The 22,939-nt window shown below is 38.6% G+C and overlaps 2 protein-coding genes across 5 annotated transcripts in view; one reads left to right on the top strand and one right to left on the bottom strand.

The window, feature by feature from the left end:
• Window positions 1–398: 398 nt before the first annotated feature.
• Socs4 (suppressor of cytokine signaling 4) lies at window positions 399–14,707 on the bottom strand. Of its 4 annotated transcripts, XM_029541634.1 has the most exons (3): window positions 14,151–14,434; window positions 13,138–13,179; window positions 399–3,149 (listed from the first exon to the last, which is right to left on the bottom strand). In XM_029541634.1, exon 3 carries the CDS (start codon window positions 3,054–3,056, stop codon window positions 1,746–1,748), a length of 1,311 nt encoding a protein of 436 aa, XP_029397494.1. In that variant the 5' UTR covers window positions 3,057–3,149; window positions 13,138–13,179; window positions 14,151–14,434; the 3' UTR covers window positions 399–1,745. The 4 variants fall into 4 exon arrangements, with proteins under 4 accessions (XP_029397494.1, XP_029397493.1, XP_021059218.1 ...); XM_029541633.1 differs by lacking the exons at window positions 13,138–13,179; window positions 14,151–14,434 and adding an exon at window positions 14,665–14,707; XM_021203559.2 differs by lacking the exon at window positions 13,138–13,179.
• Window positions 14,592–22,939, top strand: part of Wdhd1 (WD repeat and HMG-box DNA binding protein 1) — a 34,051-nt gene continuing 25,703 nt past the window's right edge. Inside the window, exons 1-8 of the mRNA XM_029541636.1 lie at window positions 14,592–14,851; window positions 16,346–16,457; window positions 17,247–17,398; window positions 18,195–18,306; window positions 18,498–18,548; window positions 19,601–19,696; window positions 21,200–21,292; window positions 22,731–22,837. Coding sequence (XP_029397496.1) covers window positions 14,775–14,851; window positions 16,346–16,457; window positions 17,247–17,398; window positions 18,195–18,306; window positions 18,498–18,548; window positions 19,601–19,696; window positions 21,200–21,292; window positions 22,731–22,837 — 800 coding nt within the window. The 5' untranslated portion in view covers window positions 14,592–14,774. The remainder of the gene's footprint in view (window positions 14,852–16,345; window positions 16,458–17,246; window positions 17,399–18,194; window positions 18,307–18,497; window positions 18,549–19,600; window positions 19,697–21,199; window positions 21,293–22,730; window positions 22,838–22,939) is intronic.

The raw sequence follows: 22,939 nt of genomic DNA, 5'->3' as shown, positions 1-22,939 counted from the left end.
ATGCATCACCATGCCAACAAGAACATTTGTTCTAACTCAGAAAGGTATGAGTTAATGTTCTTTCAATCAGGTTGAAGCAAATCTTCTAATACAGCTGAACTAACATCAAGAAATACATTAAAAAAAGAAAGAAAGAAAGAAAAAGAAAAAAGAAAGAAAGAGAGAGGGAAGGAGGAATTATTAGCTATGCATGGTGTCAGATGCCTTTAATACAGTACTTGGGAGGCAAAGGCAGTAGTATTTCTCTGGGTTTGATGACAGCCTGGTCAACTCAGCAAGCTACAGGATAGCCAGGATTATACAGAGAGACCCTGTTTTCAAAAAAACCCAAATCCAACCAACTAAACAACCAAACCAAACCAAGCTAAGCAAATAGCAACAACAACAACAACAACAACAACAACAACAAAGAAAAAGAGAAAGGAAGGAAGGAAGGAAGGGAGGAAGGAAGCAAGGAAAGAAAGGAAAACTCTATCCATCCTTCACTAGCTGTTCATACTGGGTTAAACCGGTAATCCGAAATTCAGGCTGAAGGAGCTCAAATTTGAGGTCAGCCTAGGATGCATGGAGAGACACTGTCACACACAGAAAAAGATAAGTAAAATAATTAGTACAATATTTAAAAGAGGCAGATAGCTCACCACAAGGAAAACTAGGCACTCTGTCAAGGTCAGTCACCGAAGAGAGAAACAGGGTGCCCCTCTACTGTTTGTTACTCTAGGCCTGTGACGTCATGTCATGGAGCTACTGCCATGCCACATAAAATTCATGTTAGTTCGGAGGACAGAAATGACTATTTAGAATGTAAATACCAAAAGCAATATTAAGCTTCCTAAATATTGAGCCATGTTTTTGTTTGCATCATTATTTAAGATCAATTTAAAATAATGAGAAATTCTTCAGTTTTTTGTTACTGGTGGATACAGGAGCAGTTTAGAAATTATGTATTTTCCCCTGGAACCAGGGTTCCTAAAAAAAAGCTAAGTAGATGCAACAGCCTATGAATTAATAGAGAAAACTCTAGTTGCCTTAGCAACTCCAAGCTTCTAACACTGCTATTTTGCTTTGTAATGCTTCTAGTAAGAAAGGAACACAAGTTACATTCACCTCCAGGTTGAGGGGATGCTGTATTTGGATTAACTGACGATCTTGCCAAACTGCAGAACAAATACACCTCTAGGACACTACAATCTCTTTTCTCATTGGCTAGAATAACTAACAAACAAACAATCTTGTTTTAGTTAATATTTAAAATGAAAATACATTGTTTCATTTTAAATCATTTTGTTGTTTGACACTCCTACTGGCAAATTACAAAAGTCAGTTACATTATAATGGATTGATTATAACACTCTTTACTGAAAATCTTCAAAATGAAAAGAGAATAGGTAACTATTCTGTCATACAAGAATACTGATAGCATAGATTAGCAAAATATTTCACACATAGGAAAGAGCAAACGATTATTTAAAAAATACAGAATATTCAAATGTTATGCAATGCCTTGAAATTGTAAATATGCCTGGACCATATGTAAATTTACATGGTAAAAACAAAAACCAAACACCTGCTTAAAAATATATAACAAGTGTATCATAAAAAAAATAAATTGATCTGGAATTAAAACTTAGGGCACAGTTTTATTTTGGATTCAACTGCCTGTGTACAAAAATTCAAAGAGGCATAAGAAAAATAAAATATTAAATGAAAATATGTATGCAGGTCTACATTCTAACCTCTCTGCATCACTGCTGCTCTGGCACATCAATCCTGAGTAACCTAACTTTTGATTTATAGTGGTATTCCTTCAGATACAATTTCATAGGCGAAGGAATTGGAAGGGCATCGATGCCATCATAAGTCGTACAATTACAAATAACCGTTCTGCAAATATGCTGCAAGGAAAAGGGGAAAGTCCGGATTAAGGGGGTGGACAAAAGTGGTTCAAAGAACATACAGGCACTTGGGTCCTTATAATGTTCTAGGAGCCCAGTAATATCAGGAGAATGGAAGACACAAGGATCATGGGCATCAAAGCTAAAATTATGATTCCATTGTTCAATTCTAGCATGAAGAGAACGACTATAGCGTCTAAAACTAACAGAGAATAAATAATCTTCCTGTGCTGAATCTCGAAGTAAAAAGGTGCCCTCTGGCTTTCCTTCCAGCAGTGCTTCGGCTGCGTATTTATCCATGACACCCCAGTAGCATGGATTGTTACTGATCTGAAGGAGGTCCGGAACAAGGCAGTGGACGTAGTCGATCTGGGTGTGGAACTTAGGAGGTGCCTCCAACTGCAGGATTTCATCTTCCATTTCCCACCTGGGCTTGTTCCTTTTTCTGGAGCTTGTGCACAGTGTTATAATTTCATCTTCTGAATCCATATCACTGTCTTCTATGCTGTTGTTTGTGACCAAGTTCATCATAGAACCAGTTATGTGACCACCTGTACACGAAGCACTGTTGGTAGTTATGACACAAGGCTGGACACTGGTATGTGAGAAGCAGGGTATGTCATCTTCTGTGTTTCTTCGTTTCAGCTGAGCATCTCTCAATTTACTCTCAGATAGGTCTGCACTCACCCATTCATCTGAATTGGGACTTATAGGAACAGTGTGTCGTTTAATAAAATGCCACCTAAAGGCTAAATCTGATCGAGGTGGGAAAGGGCACTTATCTAACATGAGTTCACTGATATGAATCTTTCTTTTAGATGGAAGCCCTGGAGAGTGTCGGCCACTACAATTCTTTATTGGAAAACACTGCCCCACGGCATCTTGCAGTTTCTGTTTAAGGGATCGGCCTAAAAATCTATGTCCACAGGAATGATCTAAGTCCAACTCAATGGACGAACAGCTAAGCTGCCTTTCTTGGCTCCTTAGAGGAATTTGAACATTCTCAACAGTACCCATGGCTTCAGATTCAGAACAACTCTCACTCTTTTTGGACCAAGACAACTTCTTTCCACTCCACACATAGCCATCCTTCCTGTCAGCACTTCGACTCCGACTTGTTTTAGGCCGTACATCTACATTTTTACTATTGTTTTCAGCCATTTTAAACAAATTCTTTACAATTTCCAGTGTTATAAATACTGTGTTTTCAGCTTTTCTAAGAGGAAGTTTCTTCTGGGCACTTTCTGGGTGGATCTAAGAAAAAGAAAAAAGGAAGTCATTAGCAAGCTGCTCACCTATGCTAGATTGTACATTAAGCCTTACTTGGACACAAGATGAAAAGCCTAGTTGGTATAAGCAAGAATACTGGCCACGCTGTAAGGCAGCCCCAGGTGTCTTGTTCCCACCTTAATGTTCTGCTTTATCATACTGTCTAGTACCATGGAAGCAGGATAATGGATTTCTTTGTCATAGCTAATTCTCAGTATGTGTCCTCTCTTAGCCATAATACAAGCCTGGATAGAACTAATTCCTAACTTTGCAGTATACCTTATGCCTATTTATCCTTCCCTTATTTTTCTCTTATTGGTTTCCTGAGACAGCATCTTGCAATGTAGCCTTGGCCAACCTGGAAATCTCTATGTGGCTCAGGCTGGCCTTAAACTTGCAATATTTCTCCTGACCCCAACTCTGTGCTATAATTGCAGGCATGTGTCATTTTCTCCAACTTTTACTTTACTTTTCTTATTTCACAACAGGCCAGTGAATTCTTTATAATTAGAAATAGTTACAAATCTATGAGCTAGTGGTTGAGAACTAATACCCAGTATTGTTTCTTCTCTTGTTTCCATTTCTACTGATTCAAACAAGAACAATTTTAAGTTGTAACGTTTTTAGAATTTAAGTAATTACCACTGAGCAATAGGAATGCCAATTAAATATTCTTAAATAAGTTTTGCCAATTAATTTCAGTAAGTGGTTACATCATTATCAATCTATGTAGCTTTTAGAAGTATTTTACTCACATAATACTCTTATATTTTTGATCACTTGAAAATAAGCAGGTAAATTTCTACAGGGCATTCCTTGGCTACACATACTAGAGGACAAAATAAAATTTCATATTTATCTTTAAATATTTATCATATTTTTACTTTATAATAGATAGGATGTCCTCTAAAAGTAGAATGTAAAGTCTAAATCAAGAAGACATGCATCCAGGAGAGGAGGAATTCTGAGGAGCAGATAGAAGGACATCTCTTGATAGGGGCGAGCTGAGGTTCAAACTGCTAGAATGCAGCCAGCCAATAGACACAAGACACACAAGCAGGTCAGAGATCTTGTGGGAAACAGATCAATGTTTGGGAAGGTCACCGAAAGAATGTTAGAGCAAGATTAGACAACAACTCTGAGGAGTCACGCTCATGTTCTAGGGGTTGAAGTCAGGGCTTGGATCTCGGAAGGGAGGCTCTCTACCACTGAATTACACTCCCAACCTTTTGTCTGCTATGTAGCCCAGGTGGTATCTACTTCTTAATCCTCCTGCTTCTCAAATGCTAAAATTATAGCATGCCAGACTAGAAATCCTAACTTATTTATTTATTATTATTATTTTCAGAAATCCTAACGTTATTAAACGATTTTTGTTGTATCAATGTATGGTTCGGAGTATCATGCAACTGTTACAGTTTTCAATGTGCAACATTTACCTTGAAATTTTTGTTTCCTAGAAATTAAAATAGAAGAAATTGGTTATCTGGAAATTTGCCTGATGCTACCCTTGAGAGAAAAGTAGGAGTCCCAAAATGCAGAAGAGTCAGGTCAGCCTGCTTCATGTCTTACTCTGTACTGCAGTCCCGGTCTGTATGACGAAGGAATGGATTTTTGGATTGTAGTATTTGAAGTAAAAGAATCTTTAAACTATGGCAAGTGTTTTAATTTAATTTTTTACTGAACTAACAAGTGACTCTCCAAAGCTACTAAGCAGACAATTTTAATAGTTTACATAGTACACTACTAGAAAAGTCCTTTGCTGTGGAAGAAAAAGATAGTTGGGATGTCTAGGTCACGCTGCAAAAAGTATTCAGAATGTCCTCCACTGTATAGAAAGAGAGACAAGTCATCATGTGAGCTGCACATGATGGCACAAATGTACTCCCAGTATTTGGGAGGTAGAGACAGGAGGATCAGGAGTTGAAGCTTATCTTTAGATATAGAGTAAGTCTGAAGTCAGCCAGGGCTATTGCTAGGCCCTACCTCAAACACTCAAAGCAAACAATGTATCATGTTGAGACAATAACAAAAATTTTTCTAATATCTTTCACAAGTCTCTTTAGATTTGTGGGTGTTTGGGATCAAACCTGGGTTTCACACATGTTCTTTTAATGAGGCACATCCCTAGTACCCCAAATTCATTTAAAATTATTTATACTTGAGACTCTCTCACTATATAGCTCTGACTAGTGTGGAGTTTTTATGTAGACCAGGTTAGCCCTGAATTCACAGAGATCTGCTGCCTCTGCCTCCCAAGTGTAGGAGCATTACCATAGCTCCTAACTCTGAAAAACATAAAAATTCAATCATACTGTTCTCAATAATATGGTTTGAATAAGAATGCCCCCAGGAACTTATATATTTGAATGCTAAGTCAGTAGAGAGTGGCATTATTTAAAAAAAAAAAAATGATTAGGAGGTGTCTTAGTCAGGGTTTGTATTCCTAAACAAACATCATGACAAAGAAAAGTTGGGGAGGAAAGGGTTTATTCAGCTTACACTTTCACATTGCTGTTCTTCATCAAAGGAAGTCAGGACTGGAACTCAAGCAGGTCAGGAAGCAGGAGCTGNTGCAGAGGCCATGGAGGGATGTTTCTTACTGGCTTGCTTCACCTGGCTTGCTCAGCCTGCTCTCTTATAGAACCCAAGACTACCAGTCCAGGGATGGCAGCACTCACAATGGGCCCTCCCAACTTGATCATAATTGAGAAAATGCCTTCCAGCTGGATTTCATGGAGGCATTTCCTCAAGGTTAACTCCAGCTTGTGTCAAGTTGACACACAAAAACAGCCAATACAGGAGGTGTGGTCTTGTTAGAGGAAGTGTGTCACTGGGGGTGGGCTTTGAGGGTTCAAAAGTCCAAGCCAGGTCCCAGTGGACTTCCTCTCTTCCTGCCAATGGATCCTCTCAGTTATTCTCCAGCACTATGTCTGCCTGCATGTTGCCACGTTCCCTACCACGATAATGATGAACTAAACCTCTGAAACTGTAAGCCAGCCAATTAAAAGCTTTCTTTTGTGAGAGTTGCTATGGTCATGGTGTCTTTTCACAGCAAGAGAACACCGATTACACAGCTACAAATAGCCAGTCATTCATTTTTCTCAAAGTTTCGTCTATTGTCCTGACCATTACTTCTTACCAGGCTGCTGGTTAGAACCCAAGGCTTCATGCATGTTGGATAAGTGCTCTACCCCAAGCAAATTCTTGGTATTTAGACCAAACTTTGTATATAGGAAGAAGAGAGAGAATGATTGGGAGACTTTATCACCAATTTTGTGCAGTAAAAAAAAGAAAATCACAGCAGGATTTGGAGAAATGTTAACTGGAAATAGTTAACAGCTGTAGAGAATCCCCCCTCTTTTTTTTTTTTTTTTTTTTTTTTTAAAGAAGAGAAAAAGAACCTTTTGGGAGAAGTGGCTTTAGATCCTGACTCAATATTAATTTTTTATGAATGGAGCCATGTTATATCCAGCTCTGGGGAATCAACAATGACATTTAAAAAGAAAGCCATTATTTCTTAATGAGCAAGAGGCCAATGTTTAAAAAGCAAGTTTATGTAAGTGCCACTTCAAGAAAGCAAGTTTCCACATTCAACTGGCATGATAGTGATGAGAAAAAAGTGTCTACCTGCTAATTTTACTAACAAAAGGTTTAACTAATATTTTTATTGAGTAAGGCTAGGAAGGTAATTTTAATTCAAGAGTTTTACAGAAGACAAAATAATGAAAGGGTTAAACATCTGGAAAACTAATTTGTATTTTTTATACTGCAGGATGATAGAGAATGTTTTATGTGTTATATTCATTGAATTACTTATGCCTACAATGCTGATATACACTTAAGACTAGAATTCTAATTTCCAGTACTAACCTAAAATAAATTTGATGATCTAAAGAGTAATTCAACATAATAAATAATTCATAAATACATTATTATTGTGATAGAGATTCAGTCTTGTGGCCTTTCCAAAAAATGTGTGACTCCAAGTTTACCTGCAACCACCTGCCCCAAACTCCACAAAAACATTCAGATTATAGCTTGATATTTAACTTAAATGACAAATAAACATTTGGGCTTCACTAATGGAATTTGCTGGATAGCAGACTACAGAGGAACTCCTTGGAATATTACATCAAAAATTAAAAAAATAAAAATAGTCTGTACAGGAAGAAAAAAATCAGATGGTGAATCTCTAGTTTTGTTCCCTAGCAAATCATATATATATATATGAATGATATGAATATATATATATATATATATATATATATATATATATATATCATTAATTTCTAGCCAAAAAAAATGTTTCTACTAAGCACTTAAAAGTATATCCTTTAAAGAGTTAGCTAGGGCTCACAAGGATGAACTGGATGATAATTTAAAAAACCAAAAAATCAAAAAACCAAAGAAACAAAAAAGAAAACAGCAAACACAACATTACATTCAGTCCTCTCCTTCGCCCTTCCCCCACGTCTTTCACTCTCTTTTCCAAGCAGAGCTTGGAACGATTCCACAATAGCTCTAAAATTCTGTGTAGGAGGAAGTTTCAGTGCTTTATTGCATGGTGACAACTGTTAATAGTAATGTATATTTTAAAATATGCTAAGATAAACTTTAATTTTCTTACTACGAAGAAGTCACGTTAAGTTTTGAATGAACCATTATGTATATGCCCATCAAAGTTACATTGTATTCCATAAATACATAAAATTAGTATTTGTCAAAATAAAACAATTTGACACAAATACTTATTCTGGAAAAAAGGGTGGTGGTCTTCTTGTTAAACAAGTTTGACAAAGCCCTCTGAAAGACACGCACATTAATGAAACTTTTCACTGGCCCTTCAGTAAAGAAATCTGCTTAAGGCACAGATTCCTGTATTTACCAAAAATACCTTTATAGAACAGAATTTTGAAAGCATTAAAATGAATGTACATTCCATGAACTTATGAACTAAAGATAAAATCATTTATCAAATGATGTCAGCTAGTCTAGAATAAAGGTCAGAACACTAATGGCTGGAAGTATACACGATCTAGGTAAGCCCAGGGAGTAGGTGGTTCACACCTCAACTCTGCCCGGGTTTGTGTTACCTCCCCTCCCCCACCATCTTGGTTCTGATCCAGTGTAAACTGACTTTAGCGATTAAGTGTAATAAAGCAAAACTGTGTCAAGTTAATTTTTATAGAATCTCCTATTTACTCTCTTGTGTCTATGCATACTTGGGTGTGCATTTTATTAAAATCAGATGCATTATGGAAAGAAACAACAGTAGAAAAATGATTTATGAACTAATCTCCAATCAAACAGGAAATCACCCCACTTTAGCCCTTAAAACAAATTCTTCTTTCTGCTGAACCCACGGAAGGAAGCCCTAAGCGGTGACTGGGGCTGCTGAGTGCCGTGGCTCCTGAGACCCCTGCTCTCTAACAGCACATTAGGATCTTTTCTATGGCTTTGTTTAAACTGTTTCCTTGCTACTTTCACAAATCTGTGTGAGCGTTGGTTTCAAATTCTTGAATAAGAAGCCAAGAGGCCAAGAATCTGGAAACACTCAACCCTGGCCCCCAGCCCTAACCACCAGCAAAACCTGGGCCTCCTCAAAGGAAGGGCAACAGAATCTTAGGAAACAGAATATTTAAGGTATGCTATTAAAACACTTTATGGAATAAATTGAATACATGTATTTTCCTCTGAATTTATAATTTTTAACTACAAGATAGTATAGAGTATTCAAATAAATTTATGAAAGGGGGTACAAAAAAGAAAGGGGGTACAGATCACTGATAGAGAACTGATTTAGAGAACTGATGCATGAGGCTCTAAGTTCAATCCCCAACACTGCAAAAACACCAAAAAGTATACTTCTAATTTAACCCAATTTTCTCATTTGTAAAATCAGGACAGTTTTACACAGTATGAAAACAACATTTATTGAGATTAATAAAAAAATAAATATTACTGAGGACTTTTCTAAAAATAAGACAAACAAGTGGCAAAAGTTAAAAAAAAAAAAAAAAAGGAAAAAGAGACACCAATGGCTATATATATTTAAGGCTAGAAACTGCACAAAAATATACAGTGAAAATCTGGACATATAACAGGCAAGGCTGTACACGCCTGAAATCCTAGCACCTGGGAGGTGGATGTAGGGCTATAAGGAGCTCAAGGTCAGCTGAACTACATGGGAGCCTGATTCAACAAAATGAGTAATAAAACAAAAAACAATCTGAAGTTGAAGGCTCCAGTATTTCTAAATAGCATAAAGCACAAAGCACATTACACTTTAGTTAAATGTGTTCGTTTAAACAAGCTTGATTTCTTGTTTGTTTGTTTGAAGACTTATGTGTCTGTGACTGGTATGTGTACCACATGTGTGCAGGTACTCCTAGAAGCCAGAAGAGGGTTTCACATCAGATGTGGGTGTTGGGACTTGAACCCTGGTCTTCTAAAAGAACAGCAAGTGCTCTTAGTTGTTGAGCCATCTCTCCAGCCTCAAAGCTTTAAAGTTTAGGATTCCTTAAAAATATTGAGTGAAAAATAAATTTTTAATGGTAAAATTCTTATAGTTTCTTTAAAAAATGTATTTTCTTTTCTTGTGTGTGTAGGGATGTTTAGCTTGCATACCTTGTCCTGGGAATTGAACCCAAGTCCTCTAGAAGAGCAGTCAGTATTCTTAACTTCTGAGCCATCTCTCTGGCCTGCTCCCTAATTTATAGTCCTTTAAGTTAACTTAATCAAGATTTAAAAAAAAAAAAAAACTAGAAAAGAGGTTTTTGTTTGTTTGTTTTTGAGGGGTTGGCAAAGTCTCTTTATTTACATAGTCCCGACTATACTGGAACTATGTATGTAGACCCGGTTGGCCTCAAACTCAAAGATCAAAGACAGCCACCTGTGTCTACATCCTGAGTGCTGGAATTAAAGGTATGGCCACCATGCTAGGCTTTTTTTTTTTTTTTAATACAAATAAAAAAGCTATAGCTTATTCTTTTTTACTAGTTTATGGCGCACGGCTTTAATCCCAGCACTCGGGAGGCAGAGGCGGGCAGATTTCTGAGTTCGAGGACAGCCTAGTCTACAAAGTGAGTTCCAGGACAGCCAGGGCTACACAGAGAAACCCTGTCTCAAAAAAAACCAAAAACCAAAAACCAACCCCCCCCCCAAAACTAGTTTATAATAATCATATATGATTACATTTAAGGTAGGTAACACATTTCACCCAAATACTAGTAAAACATGAATCTAGATTTAAATTTTTTAAAAGTTTTAATTTTAAAAGCTATATGTGGTAGCACAAGCCTATAATTCCATGATTTAGGAGTGTGAAATAGAATATATCCAGTTTAAGGTCAGCTTAGACTACACAAGTCTGAGACCAATACCTGTTATAATCTGTTTCATTAAATTCTGACTTTTATGGCAAGAGCTTTATCTGGAGGTAGTATAGCAGCCTGTTTTGGATAAGTGAAAGAGCTGGAGTCTGACAGAGACGGTATGTGACTCTGGCGCATCAGAACGTTTCTGAGTTTTAGATGTCCACCTATAATACCCTGAATATTGCCAGGTGTGTGTGGTGGGGAATGTTTTTAATTATAGCACTTGGGAAGGATGGAAAGGTTGAGCTCTGAGTCCAAGGCCAGCCTGGTCTACCTAGTTGAGTTCTGGCCAGCCTGGGCAACAAAGTGAGACTGTTAGACAAAACAACAACAGCAAAACCATTAAAAGGCACCAGGGTTCAACTACAACTACTATTTTGCTAAATGGGCATAGTGTGGAATTGCCTTCTCACTTTTACCTCTATACCAACGATAAGTACATCTCTCAGAACTTATCAGAGAAGTTCCTTTGAACAGTGGATGGTGGTTAACAAACATTTTCCATTCATCAAAGTATAAAGACTAATGTCAATGCAGTGCTCAGCCACAAATGGGGCATTCCAATCACATGCACCCCAAACTAAGGGACCATTGTAGACGTTAAAGAGAAAATTTTTTTTGTTTTGTTTTTCAAGACAGGGTTTCTCTGTATAGCCCTGGCTGTCCTGAACTCACTCTGTAGACCAGGCTGGCCTCGAACTCAGAAATCCACCTGCCTCTGCCTCCCGGCTAAAGAGAGAAATCTTAAGAGCCGGAGATTGGGGAGAACTGGAGTGAAACTGTCTTTCAGACATGAGAGGTCCATCAAATCCATGAATTCAGCTGCTGTGGCTACCTGCATAAGATCAAGCCAGTTAACCCTCTACCATGGAGTGGAGAGGTACTTCTGAGAAACTTCTGACAGGTGATACTTCTAGGGGAGGAAGAGTCGGATTTCTCAAAGGATGAGGCAACCGTGTTCCAGTGGATGGCCCTATATTCCTGAGTAGACTGGCAACCCAAATTGGACAGTGGTAGCTTACTAAGCAGAGTAGTGGGCCTGGGAAGCATTAAGGGGTACAGTGTCGTGACGGTGAAGATGATCAAAATGCAAAGTGGGAAATTACATTAAAACTTGATAATTTCTGTCTCACTATGCTCAAAGTCAATCTAGTGCTGACAATGAGCAGACACCAGCTGTTTTCAGCTGGAGGAACTAGGTGGCTAAGCGCAGAGGGACTTTTACTATATCTCCTTTATAGCTTACTGGGTTCATACAAGTATTATTTACTCCCAGAATAAATATGCTATTCACATTCACTCATAATTCATTCATAGAGAGATAAAAAAAAAAGTTATCTTTTTCAAAACTTGGTTCTCCTTATCTATTGTTACATTCTCTTCCAGTCTCATCTTCCATAATAAAAACGATTTTTATACCAAGTAAATATTCTATTAAAAAGACAATTTAGGGGCTGGGCTGGAGAGATGGTTCAGTAGTCACAAATACTTGCTGTGCTTGGAAAGGACCCAAATTCCGCTCCCAGAATCCACATTTTGCAGCCCCACATTGCCTGTAACTCTCTAGGGGATTTAATGCCCTCTTCTGGCCTCAGTAGGTACTGCACTCACAAAAACCCCTACCATACACATTTTTGTAATTAAAAATAAAATCATAAAAAAACCAAAAACAAACCCTCTAACCCTCTTCTGTAGGCAAAACTTTTATAGTCTCTTAGATAACTGTTTAGGATCATATAACGTTATTTATATATAATATTTATCTTTGATAGAATGGTAATATATCTATGTTTTCTCAACTTATTGTCCTTGAGACCAACACTATTTTGTGAACTTCAAGGTGGTCACACAGTGCAAACTAAACTTCAGTGAAATTGAATCTCTGATCTTGGTATTATTTTTAGTTAGCTCATTCAGATACCCACACCAATGAGATATGCACTGATAATAAATAATTCATTTGGGAAATTTTGGTATCCATATGAGAATTACAGGCACACTGACTTATTTTTCAAATGTTACATTATTATATATAAACTGATAATTTTGCAAACGCAGTACTTTAGTTATGCAAATTCCATTACTTTATTATCCTGTACATTCTGCTTCAAATTTATTGCCCACAACATGCTCATAAACTTGCTGAAGGCAGCAACCACAGTTTTGGATGCATTTAGCATTTGAAGGCTTTATAGGTTAACCCCACTTTAAACAAAACTACTAAATACCTAAAGTGCCTAACTGCATGAGGCCTTAATAGTTTTAGACATCCATGAGTATAGGAATACACTTCAATAATTCGGTGTAACTAAGTATCACCTCACTTCGGAGGTGAGAAATCTGACACTCAGGAAAGTAAAGCCACACACTCACACTCAAGGTCATACAACAGGTTAGAGTTAAAATTAAAAAACGAAACTGTTTAATCATCACGCTTAAGCTTATTCATACCTGGGAAATCAGCAAAAGAAATATTATCTTAACCTGTCAATACTGGCTTGGTTGTTAGGGCAGAGAGAGCGGGTAGGTGTGCTGACATCTTTCATAGTTTTAAAATCAAATGGTATTACAGGCACTGTCTAAAGTATACTTACAGCAATAACTCTTGTTCCCGTTTGTAAGTTTCTGGGTGAGCTCTGAAAAGCATTATTTTGAAATCCCATTACGACATATTCAATATATAAATGAGTATCATCAGCTCAACTTGAACCTCACACTTTACCTATCATTTTTATTGTCCAGTTACTGGGCAAAAGAGTTAAAAATTGGCCCATTTAAAAGCTGAATAATTTCAAAATAAAAGTGAGTTACTCAGAAGTCATTGTCTCAGGTGCCTTTATTCTTGTGGGAAATTAACAATAGGGTATTTTTCTTTACTTGAGCCAACTACTCTTCCTTTCTATTCATATACAAATCCGAGTGTCTTTTCGGAACCCTAGTTCTTAGAAATGCCTTACAAAAATGCCACCATAGCAAGAGTAACTAAGGTTTGAGGAATAACTAAGCTTGCAATTTTTTCTAGAAGTTATCTAGATCTACCTCTGTAGAGTTCTCCGGTAATAAAAATAAGTACTAACTGAAACTGTACAATGTGTACCACAGAACGCCGTCAAATTCCCTAAAATAATTATCACCGAAAAAAAAAATCACAATTTTCAACAGAGAACAATTTATTAATATGGAGAACGTGAAGAAACAAGAAAAGCATAAACTTAACGGGCCAAGACCTGACTTAGCAGAGGATGTGTTATCGACTGCGATGATGAACAGAAATCTGTAACAATACAAATTAGAACTCTTCTCTTCGATCTAAAAGCAGTTTGGTAAACTTTGGTCGGAACTAAATAGAAAATCCAAGTTAACGCTCTTAAGCATGATTTAGCTAGAGTCGCAAGAAACAAGGCTCAATCCATCCTTTATTACCACAGAAATGACAAAGTGAGGCCACGAAGGGCGTGAAGAAGAAAGGCTTGCCAAGGTCTGTCCCTAACCCGGTCCCGAGGATCTCCATCGGTTCAAGGGGCCGCATCCGGATGCTCGGGAGGAGATCCCGAGAAAGGGCAGGCGACAAACCCCAGCCCTCGCCGCCACCCTTCCCCCCTCTCACCTCTCCGAGCGCAGCTCAAGCGGAGCTGTCCGAGCGCCTGCCGCCATCACCACCGCCATCACCCGGCGCTCGCTCAAGCGCGGCAGGGAGGCCCGGCCACTCCCGCTCCTCGTGCGGCTCCCGCCAGGCGGAGGCCTGGCCGTCAGCCCCCGCCCCGGCTCCCCGGTCAGCCCAGTGTCAGACTTGCCGCGGCCTCCGCCTGGTCTCCAGGGACCGCCGCCACTTCCGGGTTCGGCTCCCACCTTTTTCTCTCCGAGCGGCCCCAGCCACCGGCTCTCGGCTTCGAGGCGGCGCGCCTCTGACGCCACCACCCGGCGACCTCGGGCCGGACCTGCGCTGGGCGGCGGCGGACCGCGCATGCGCACAGGGCGAGCGCGCCAGAGCGCGGGAAGCGGCTCCGGGAGGATTGAGCTTCCATCGGTGCAGACGCCGGTTTGCCCGGCTGCTCCTCGTCCGCGCTGCCCGTGCTTGTAGAGGGGGGAAGCTTGTCACCTCCCCGGCGGGTGTGACATACCTTCCGCCGCATCGTGCTGTGGCTCCTCGGGTGAGGGGGAAACAGGACTGCACGGCGCGCAGAGGACGATCTCCCTCCTAGTTCTTACAAAACGGCTCAGGTAGGGAAAGATGCCGGCCACACAGAAGCCCATGAGGTACGGACATACGGAAGGACACACCGAAGTCTGCTTTGATGATTCTGGAAGGTAAGCGTCTTTGGAAACAAAGGACAGTTCCGGCGTGGATGTTAGCCGTCATTCTCGGCATGGACAGTCAGTCGAAGGTGACCGATGCGGAGGGACAGAGGAAGAGATAAACAAGGGACGCCTCTGTCCTGAGGCTTGTTTGCTGTGAACTGTCGAGGCATTTCTAGGACCTTAGGAAAATTAAAATCCTTTGCCCAGAGGAGTGCCTTCCCGCCACTCACGTTCTCATTCGGTGTCATGTGCATTTTATGAGCCAGCTAAGCATCAGCAGTTGCTCTAAGTGGCAATGACTGTCTTGCCCAGGAGATGGAATTTTCATATGTCCCCTGTGTACTAGAGGACATAATGTAAAAGTCTAGTTTAGGGCTCAATACTGAGAAGTCGTTTCTTGTCAGCACCTTGTGCTGTCATGAGGCCATTCGCACCATTTACTGGAAATACAGGCTTCTCTAATAAAGGCTGAGGGTAGCATTTGTAATGTACATAAATACTTAGAAGGCAGTTTGAGGTTATGCAGTTTAGCTATGCAGTAGTAACAGTAGTGCAGAGTACCCCCTAGGGCCTGAGACCTCCCCTTTCTATGGGCTTTTGAAAGGGTTTACCAAACAAGAATGGGTTCCCCTTTGTGGAATAGACCTTAGATCCAAATAGCACTTAGTTACCCCCATAACTGCCATGTCACACATGCCCACTCAAGTGGACCGTTCTTGCCTAGAAGCTGGCGTCCTAGTGAGGAGCTCATAAAGCACAGGCTGGTCTCCAACTTGATATGTAGCTGAGGCTGCCTCTGCCTTGCAAGCACTGAGATTACAGTCAGTGCTGTTGCACTGCTGAACACTTTCCTATGACCCCCTTTGGGTTTTCCCATTTGGGAGTTAATCTTTTTTTTTCTTCTTTTAAACATTTATTTTATTCATATTCCTTCCTTCCTTCCCTCACTCCTTCCCTTCCTTTTCTTTCCTTCCTTTTTTATTTAATTTTTTTTTTTTTTTTTTGCCATTAGCCCTATACTGTTTTTATTTAATTTGCAGTTTTATATGTGTCCAGATAGGACATAAACAGAATGAACAAAAGCACTTGGGAGATGAGAAGTTTGAAAAACAAGTGATAACAGATTCATGTGGCTGTTTTAATAAGTATTTTTGGATACTCAAGCTCATATATTCAAACATTGGTTATAGTTTCTGTGTGTCCTGAGCTGGTACTGGGGATATGATGGTGACTAAGCAGACATAGTCCTTGCTGTTGCAGAAATCGTGTGCTCATCTTTCTCTTACATTATTACCAAGAAATAATTTTATGCCAAGGAAGAACTGCAGAGAACATTAAACAAATCTCCAATTTATAGAATAGGAAGTTAAGAGTCTGTTATTGATGTTTATATGAAAAAATATTCACTAATGTCTTGATTTTTGTTTGAAAATATATAAAAGTAGCATTTCCTGAAGAGTTCCTGAAACTGGGTGACATTTAAAATGTATGTGTCCTTCACAGTTATATTGTGACTTGTGGAAGTGATGGTGATGTGAGGATGTGGGAAGACTTGGACGACGATGATCCTAAGTCCGTGAATGTTGGAGAAAAGGCATTTTCGTGTGCTTTGAAGGTACTTATTTCAGTTGCTGTGAAGAAATGATGGGCATGTGTCTTTTATGCTTAGGTGGAAAAATTATATAAAATATAAATTTCTCCTTGCTGCACTACAACTCTATTGCTTCAAAACCCAGGAGGGGAAAAGTCCGAGATTTAAGGTGGCAATAAAGTTGACTCTTGCTGGTTGGTCTCTGAGGGATAATGTTTCTTGTCTGCCTATCACTCCATCTCAGCAGTGAATTCTGCTCTTAGTCTTTACGCTGTTCCAAAGGGCATACTTGTGTTGTGGAAGCAGGGCTGTGCTGTAGTGGCTCTTTTGATGTCTTCTACATCAAAACTGTTTTCTTTCTTTGATAGCCTCTAGTCTCCTCATGTTTATGATACTTGGCATCCTTGAAAATATAACTATTTTTGCCGGGCGTGGTGGCGCATGCCTTTAATCCCAGCACTTGGGAGGCAGAGGCAGGTGGATTTCTGAGTTCAAGGCCAGCCTGGTCTACAAAGTGAGTTCCAGGACGGACAGCCAGGGCTTTACAGAGAAACCTGTAACTATTTTTCTTACCAGAAGTGAAAGAAAAACTACAGGCTAAAGATTGGCTTGTGGAGGTAGAATTAAGTTTTTATAAAGCTAGGAAAATTTTCTCACTAGTGTTTTGGAAAATTGTATACCTAAAAGTTCTCTCTACATGAACTATATTTATAAGGCTTTGTGGTTTTAACAGGATTTTTCATTCTAGAGATACTGTTAACTGATTTAGATTTGTTGTGTCAGCATGTCTAACATTTATTATTTTTCTTTAAGAATGGAAAATTGGTCACTGCAGTTTCTAATAATACCGTCCAAGTCTATACATTCCCTGAAGGAGTTCCTGATGGCATATTAACACGCTTCACTACAAATGCAAACCATGTGGTTTTCAATGGGGGCGGCAACAAAATTGCTGCTGGGTCAAGGTGAGCTCAGCTCCACATAGTGTTAGAAGAGTGACAGTTTTAGAACTTAGAAGACTATCCACCTTTATTGTCCTTTTATATATAGCTTTTGTGCTGAAAAAGATCAGAGAAAGGGGATAACTTGTTACAAATTTTAAAAACTAATGTAGGTAGAACCAACATCAGGATTTCTATAGAATCTTTCTTTCTTTCTCTCTCTCTCTCTCCCTCCCTCCCTCCATCCCTCCTTCTCTCCCTTCCTCTTTCTTCCTCTCCCCCTCTCTCTCTTCTTCTCTATTCCTCTCCCTCCCTCCCCTTCTCTCTCTTCCTCTCCCCCTCTCTCTACTCCTCCCCCCCCCCGCCCACATTTGTTTTATTTTGTTTTTGAGATAGTGTTTCTCTGTGTAGCCTCCTGAGTGCTGGGTTTAAAAATTTGCACCACCAGCTCCAGCTCCTGCAGAATCTCTTAATCCTCCTTATAAGAAAAAAAATGAGCTCACTGAATGCTGAGGTGGGGTGTGATGGACAGAACTTTCTAGAATGGTTGTAACAATTAGATTACCAGGAGAAGCTTAGAAGTGTCCAGAGAAGCCGTATAGACGGTGCTTATATTTTATCAAGATAAGAAGTTTTGATGTATATTTTCAGAATTTTTATTGAAAAAAATTAAACAAGTTATTTAATTTGGGTGACAGTTTACAAGTAGGTTTAAAAAGAATTGTAGCATTCACTCTTGGTTTTGAAATATTTAAACCTGGCTTTAGAAGAGGCTTTTGTATTGGCATTTGTTCATGTGATTCCTCTTAACTGTTTATAGTGATTTTCTGGTCAAAGTCGTGGATGTGATGGATAACGGCCAGCAGCAAACATTTCGAGGACATGATGCCCCTGTTTTAAGTCTGTCTTTTGATCCTAAGGATATCTTTCTGGTAATTCTTTCATTCCTTTTATGTTTTGTTGGATGTGTTTAAAGCTATGGGAGAAAAATTTACCCTATGTTAAAAACCTTTTTAAACCAGTTGAACCAATTTCTATGTGATATTATAGTTATAATAATTATATACAATTATACACACTTAATAGCGATAACTATAGAGAAATAATTTGTTTATTTTTGCAGGCATCAGCTAGTTGTGATGGAACTGTCAGAGTATGGAATATATCTGATCAGGTAAATAAATAAATTCGAATTTAAAACCTTTTGCCCATTTATAGGACTTTTGAGCATTACATATTATTGATCTAAATTAGTTATTTATCTTTTTAATCTGTTTCTTAGAATAACATTAACTATTACTTTAATTATTCCAAAGTAGTCTGACGTAAACATAAACTTGTTGAATAGTAATTGTTTTTATACCAACTCACAGGAGGAACTATAAATAGTATTTAACTTTTAAGCTTAATAAATTAAAGGGGACAATTTAATCATATTTAGGATATAACTACCCTGTTTTGAGCTTGTATTAGATATTGCTAGTAGAGAAATAAGTAAGACAAGAGACCACATTTTATTTGCAGAGTCACATAGAACTTGAACCTAGCTTGGTATAGGTTTCAAAGACAAAATGGAAAAAAAAAAAGTTCTCCAGATGGGCACCGGGAACGATCAGGTCTCTGAGGAGGTGATCGGTGGGTCTGTCATTCATGGAGATACTGTGACTAGTAAGGAATAGCCTTAGTAGCTACTGTGCCTTCCCTGCACTCTCGAATTACTTCTGGCTTTGATAGCTTCGACCTCTTAACATTTTAGGGCAGACCTCTCAAGATTTATTTATTTTTGTTGACATGGGTATTTTAATTTATTGAAGATCTTTTTAGTTTGTGAAAGTCATGTTTGCTTAATGTGCACAGAACATACTCTTTTATAAAATTTGTACTCTTAGCTGGGCATGTGGTACACGCCTTTAATCCCAGCACTTGGGAGGCAGAGGCAGGCGGATTTCTGAGTTCAGGCCAGCCTGGTCTACAAAGTGAGTTCCAGGGTAGCCTGGGCTATACAGAGAAACCCTGTCTCGAACCCCCCGCCCCCCAAAAAAGTACTCTTGTACCTGAAAGACTTAAAAACAATATAGGCTAACTAGGTGTGACAGTTAAAGTGTATTAAGTTGCTTTTGCTCAAGACATAACAAGTGGAAGAACCACCTGTTAAATCTCAGCTTTGTATCTATTTTGAGAGGAATTTTTGATAAAGAGAAGTCAATTTTCATGTTTTGAAATCAGACTTGTGCTGTTAGTTGGCCAATACTGCAAAAGAGCAATGATGTGGTGAACGCAAAGTCCATCTGCAGACTCGCATGGCAGCCCAAGACCGGGAAGGTAAGTAGTGCTTAGTTTTCAGCCATAAGGTGAGATGTGAGCTGGCAAGATGGTTCTATGGGGTTAATGCCACTTGCCAAGACAGTATAAATGTACCCTTGAACTTTCATCGAAGTGAAAGGATGAATCTTTTCAAATTGTGTGTTTTACAGAATTAGTTTTATATTTTTCTTTTCATTAATGCTTAATGGAACAAATCTGAAACAGGATTATATGCAGTGTTCCAGAGATTTGGAAGTCATACTCAGAATAAATGACTCAGTGCTACTTTTAGGTATATCCTATAAATATATTTATACATGTGCACTACAATGTATGTATGACAAAAAATATACCATTCTATGAGATTGCAGATGTTTCAGGTGCTCATGTATACGGAACTGGTTAAATAAATGTTGGTAGTAGAATGAGGAATATCTTTTATGTCCTCGTGAAGTAGACTTTATATTAAGTACAAACCATCAATCTACAAAATAGTAGGAATAGATAGGATGATAATGCTTATTAATAAAGAGATACTTCTATACATGAATATTTAAACATACATGTGTGCTTATGCATTCTTTGTTGTTGTACTTTGAGAAGGTGTTCATGTTCAAACTTGCTACGCAGCTTCTGCATCTGAGTGCTAAGATTACAGGCTCACAGACACCCTGCTTGAATTTGTACTTTTATAGTCTGCTTATATATATACCATTATGAGTAGAACTAGTTTTGATTTGGAGAGACTTCCAGAACTGACCCTTCTTATATCTTGTGAATGAATATTTTCTCTTTGACACAGGACTAGCTATGTCAACAGCCCAGGCTGCTTGGAAGTCAGAATTCTCTTGCCTCTTTCTAAACCCTGGGATTGTAGGGATGAAGAGTACAGACTGTCCTAGTAGTGGTGGTGCACGCCTTTAATCCAGGCACTCCGAAGGAAGAAGCAGGCAGATCTCTGAGTTCAAGGCCATTCTTGGTCTACAGAACAAGTTATAGGACAGCTGGGGTATTCGCTTTGGTAGCATATAGCTTTGTACCTGTACAAGGATGACATTTAAATTCATGAAGCATTCTATATGTTTTTTCAAATATTCTATAATGTTATATAATCCCTTATATGCTATCTTAAAAGTATTAGATTTTTAATTAATTTTTATGTGCTTAGATATCTGTGACTCAAACCTGAGTCTGAGCCACAGAAGCCAACAAGGCAGAAGGAGAGAGCAGACTTCCACAGGTTGTCCTCCGACCTCTGTATGACTGAAGCATGCTTGCTGTCTCACATAGGCATACACAACATTTACTATATGCACTAGCTACTTTACTACTCCTGGGTTTTTCATTGAAAGTAATAGAATGATAGTCACTCAGTTTTTTCTTACCAAAATTTCAAGTCAAGTTTTTTTTTGAATTTTGTAAGTAGTGATTGAAATTGAAATGTGCTCTTATATTTTGTAAGTTAGCTAAATTAGTTTTGCTCTGCAAGATGAATTTATGTAACATTGTCTTTCCCAATAGTTACTAGCAGTTCCTGTGGAAAAATCTGTTAAGCTGTACAGAAGAGAAACCTGGAGTAATCCATTCGATCTTTCAGATAGTTCCATTTCCCAGGTAGGTTTTGTAAGTGACACCGAGAGTAGTAACTAAAGAGAAGATTTAATGCAAACTTCACTGAACACTGTTGTCAGATAGAAAATGTGTGGGCTGCAGAGATGGCTCAGTGGTTAAGGGTACTGGTTGCTCTTCCAGAGAACCCAGGTTTGATTCTCAGCACCTACATGCTAACAACCATCTGTAACCTCAGTTTCATAGGATATGATGATCTTTTTGGCTTCCACAGTAATATGTGCAGATGGTATACAGGCACACATGCAGGCAAAACACCTATTCACATAAAAATAAGTCAATAAAAGATAAGCTTATAGGAAGTAAAATTACTCTTAGTGCCAAGTACTGGAGACACAGGCCTTTAATCCCAGCACTCAGAAGCAGATGGATCTCTGACTTGGAGGCCAGCCTGGTCTACAGAGTTCCAAGACAGCTAGGGCTATACAGAAAAACCCTGTCTTGTAAAACCAAAAATAAAATTACCCTTAGCTTGATATTAGAGTGAATTATTCTTGAATTTTATCTTTTCAGTAAGACTTGTGATCTAGTCTTCAAAACTTTAATAGAAAAAAAAAGTTTAATTTTTATTTTATTTTTTAAAGATTTTGTTTGTTTGTTTTTCAGACAGGGTCTGAAAGGTTTTTCAGACAAAGCCCTAACTGGTGTGGGACTCCCTAGGTAGACCAGGCTGGTCTTGAACTCATAAAGATCCACCTGCCTTAGCCTCACTGGGAGTAAAGATATGTGCCACTATGCCTAGCTAGATTTATTCTTTTAAGTGTATGAGGTGTGTGTGTGTGTGTGTGTGTGTGTGTGTGTGTGTGTGTGTGTGTGTGTGTGTAATAGGACCATGTATGTGCCTGGTGTTTGAGGCTAGAAGGGGGCTCTGGATCCCCTGGAACTGGAGTTCTGAATGGTTGTCAGCTGCCATGTGGGTGCTGGGAACTGAACCCAGGTCCTTAGTAAAAGCAGCCAATGCTCCTAAGTGCTGAGCCACCTCCCTGGCACCTTGTTTTTCCTATTCTGTCTGTAGCTCTCATATCTCCATCATGCATGTTTTTTCAGCTAAAGGCTTGGAGTGTGAACAGTGACGTGCTAAGGTTCACCTCACTTATTGGCTGTCTTCATTTGTTGGTGAATGTTAGGAGGATTCCTTGAAGTTGTTTTGTTTGTTTATTTGTTTTTCTTTACAGGATGATAACAATGTTTTATATTTCATTTTTTAAATTAGCCAGGTATTAATTTTCTCTTGGCTAACAAAATGATATGATATATGCTAATAGTTGAATTTTATTGAAAAAGGTTAAAAATAAATATACTTTATTGTGTTTTATATATCAAATGTAACTAGAATAACTCAGAGTAGAGACTTAAACTATTTGGGGTAATAAAGTGAGTAGTTTCAAAATGTACAACATTATTATTAACTGTTTTTTTATAGACACTCAATATAGTAACCTGGTCTCCCTGTGGGCAGTATTTGGCTGCAGGTGCTATTAATGGCTTAATTGTAGTTTGGAATGTGGAAACCAAAGACTGCATGGAAAGGTACAATTTATTGTTTCTGTACATTCTGACTGTTATTCAAAATGAAAATAGTTTCTAGATTATGAAAGCCATTGACTTTTAAAATAGTTACCTGTTTACCGT

This window comes from Mus pahari, chromosome 8, assembly GCF_900095145.1.
Source record: "Mus pahari chromosome 8, PAHARI_EIJ_v1.1, whole genome shotgun sequence".
NCBI classification, from domain to species: Eukaryota; Metazoa; Chordata; class Mammalia; order Rodentia; family Muridae; genus Mus; species Mus pahari.
This window is presented reverse-complemented; position numbering and strand designations above follow the sequence as displayed.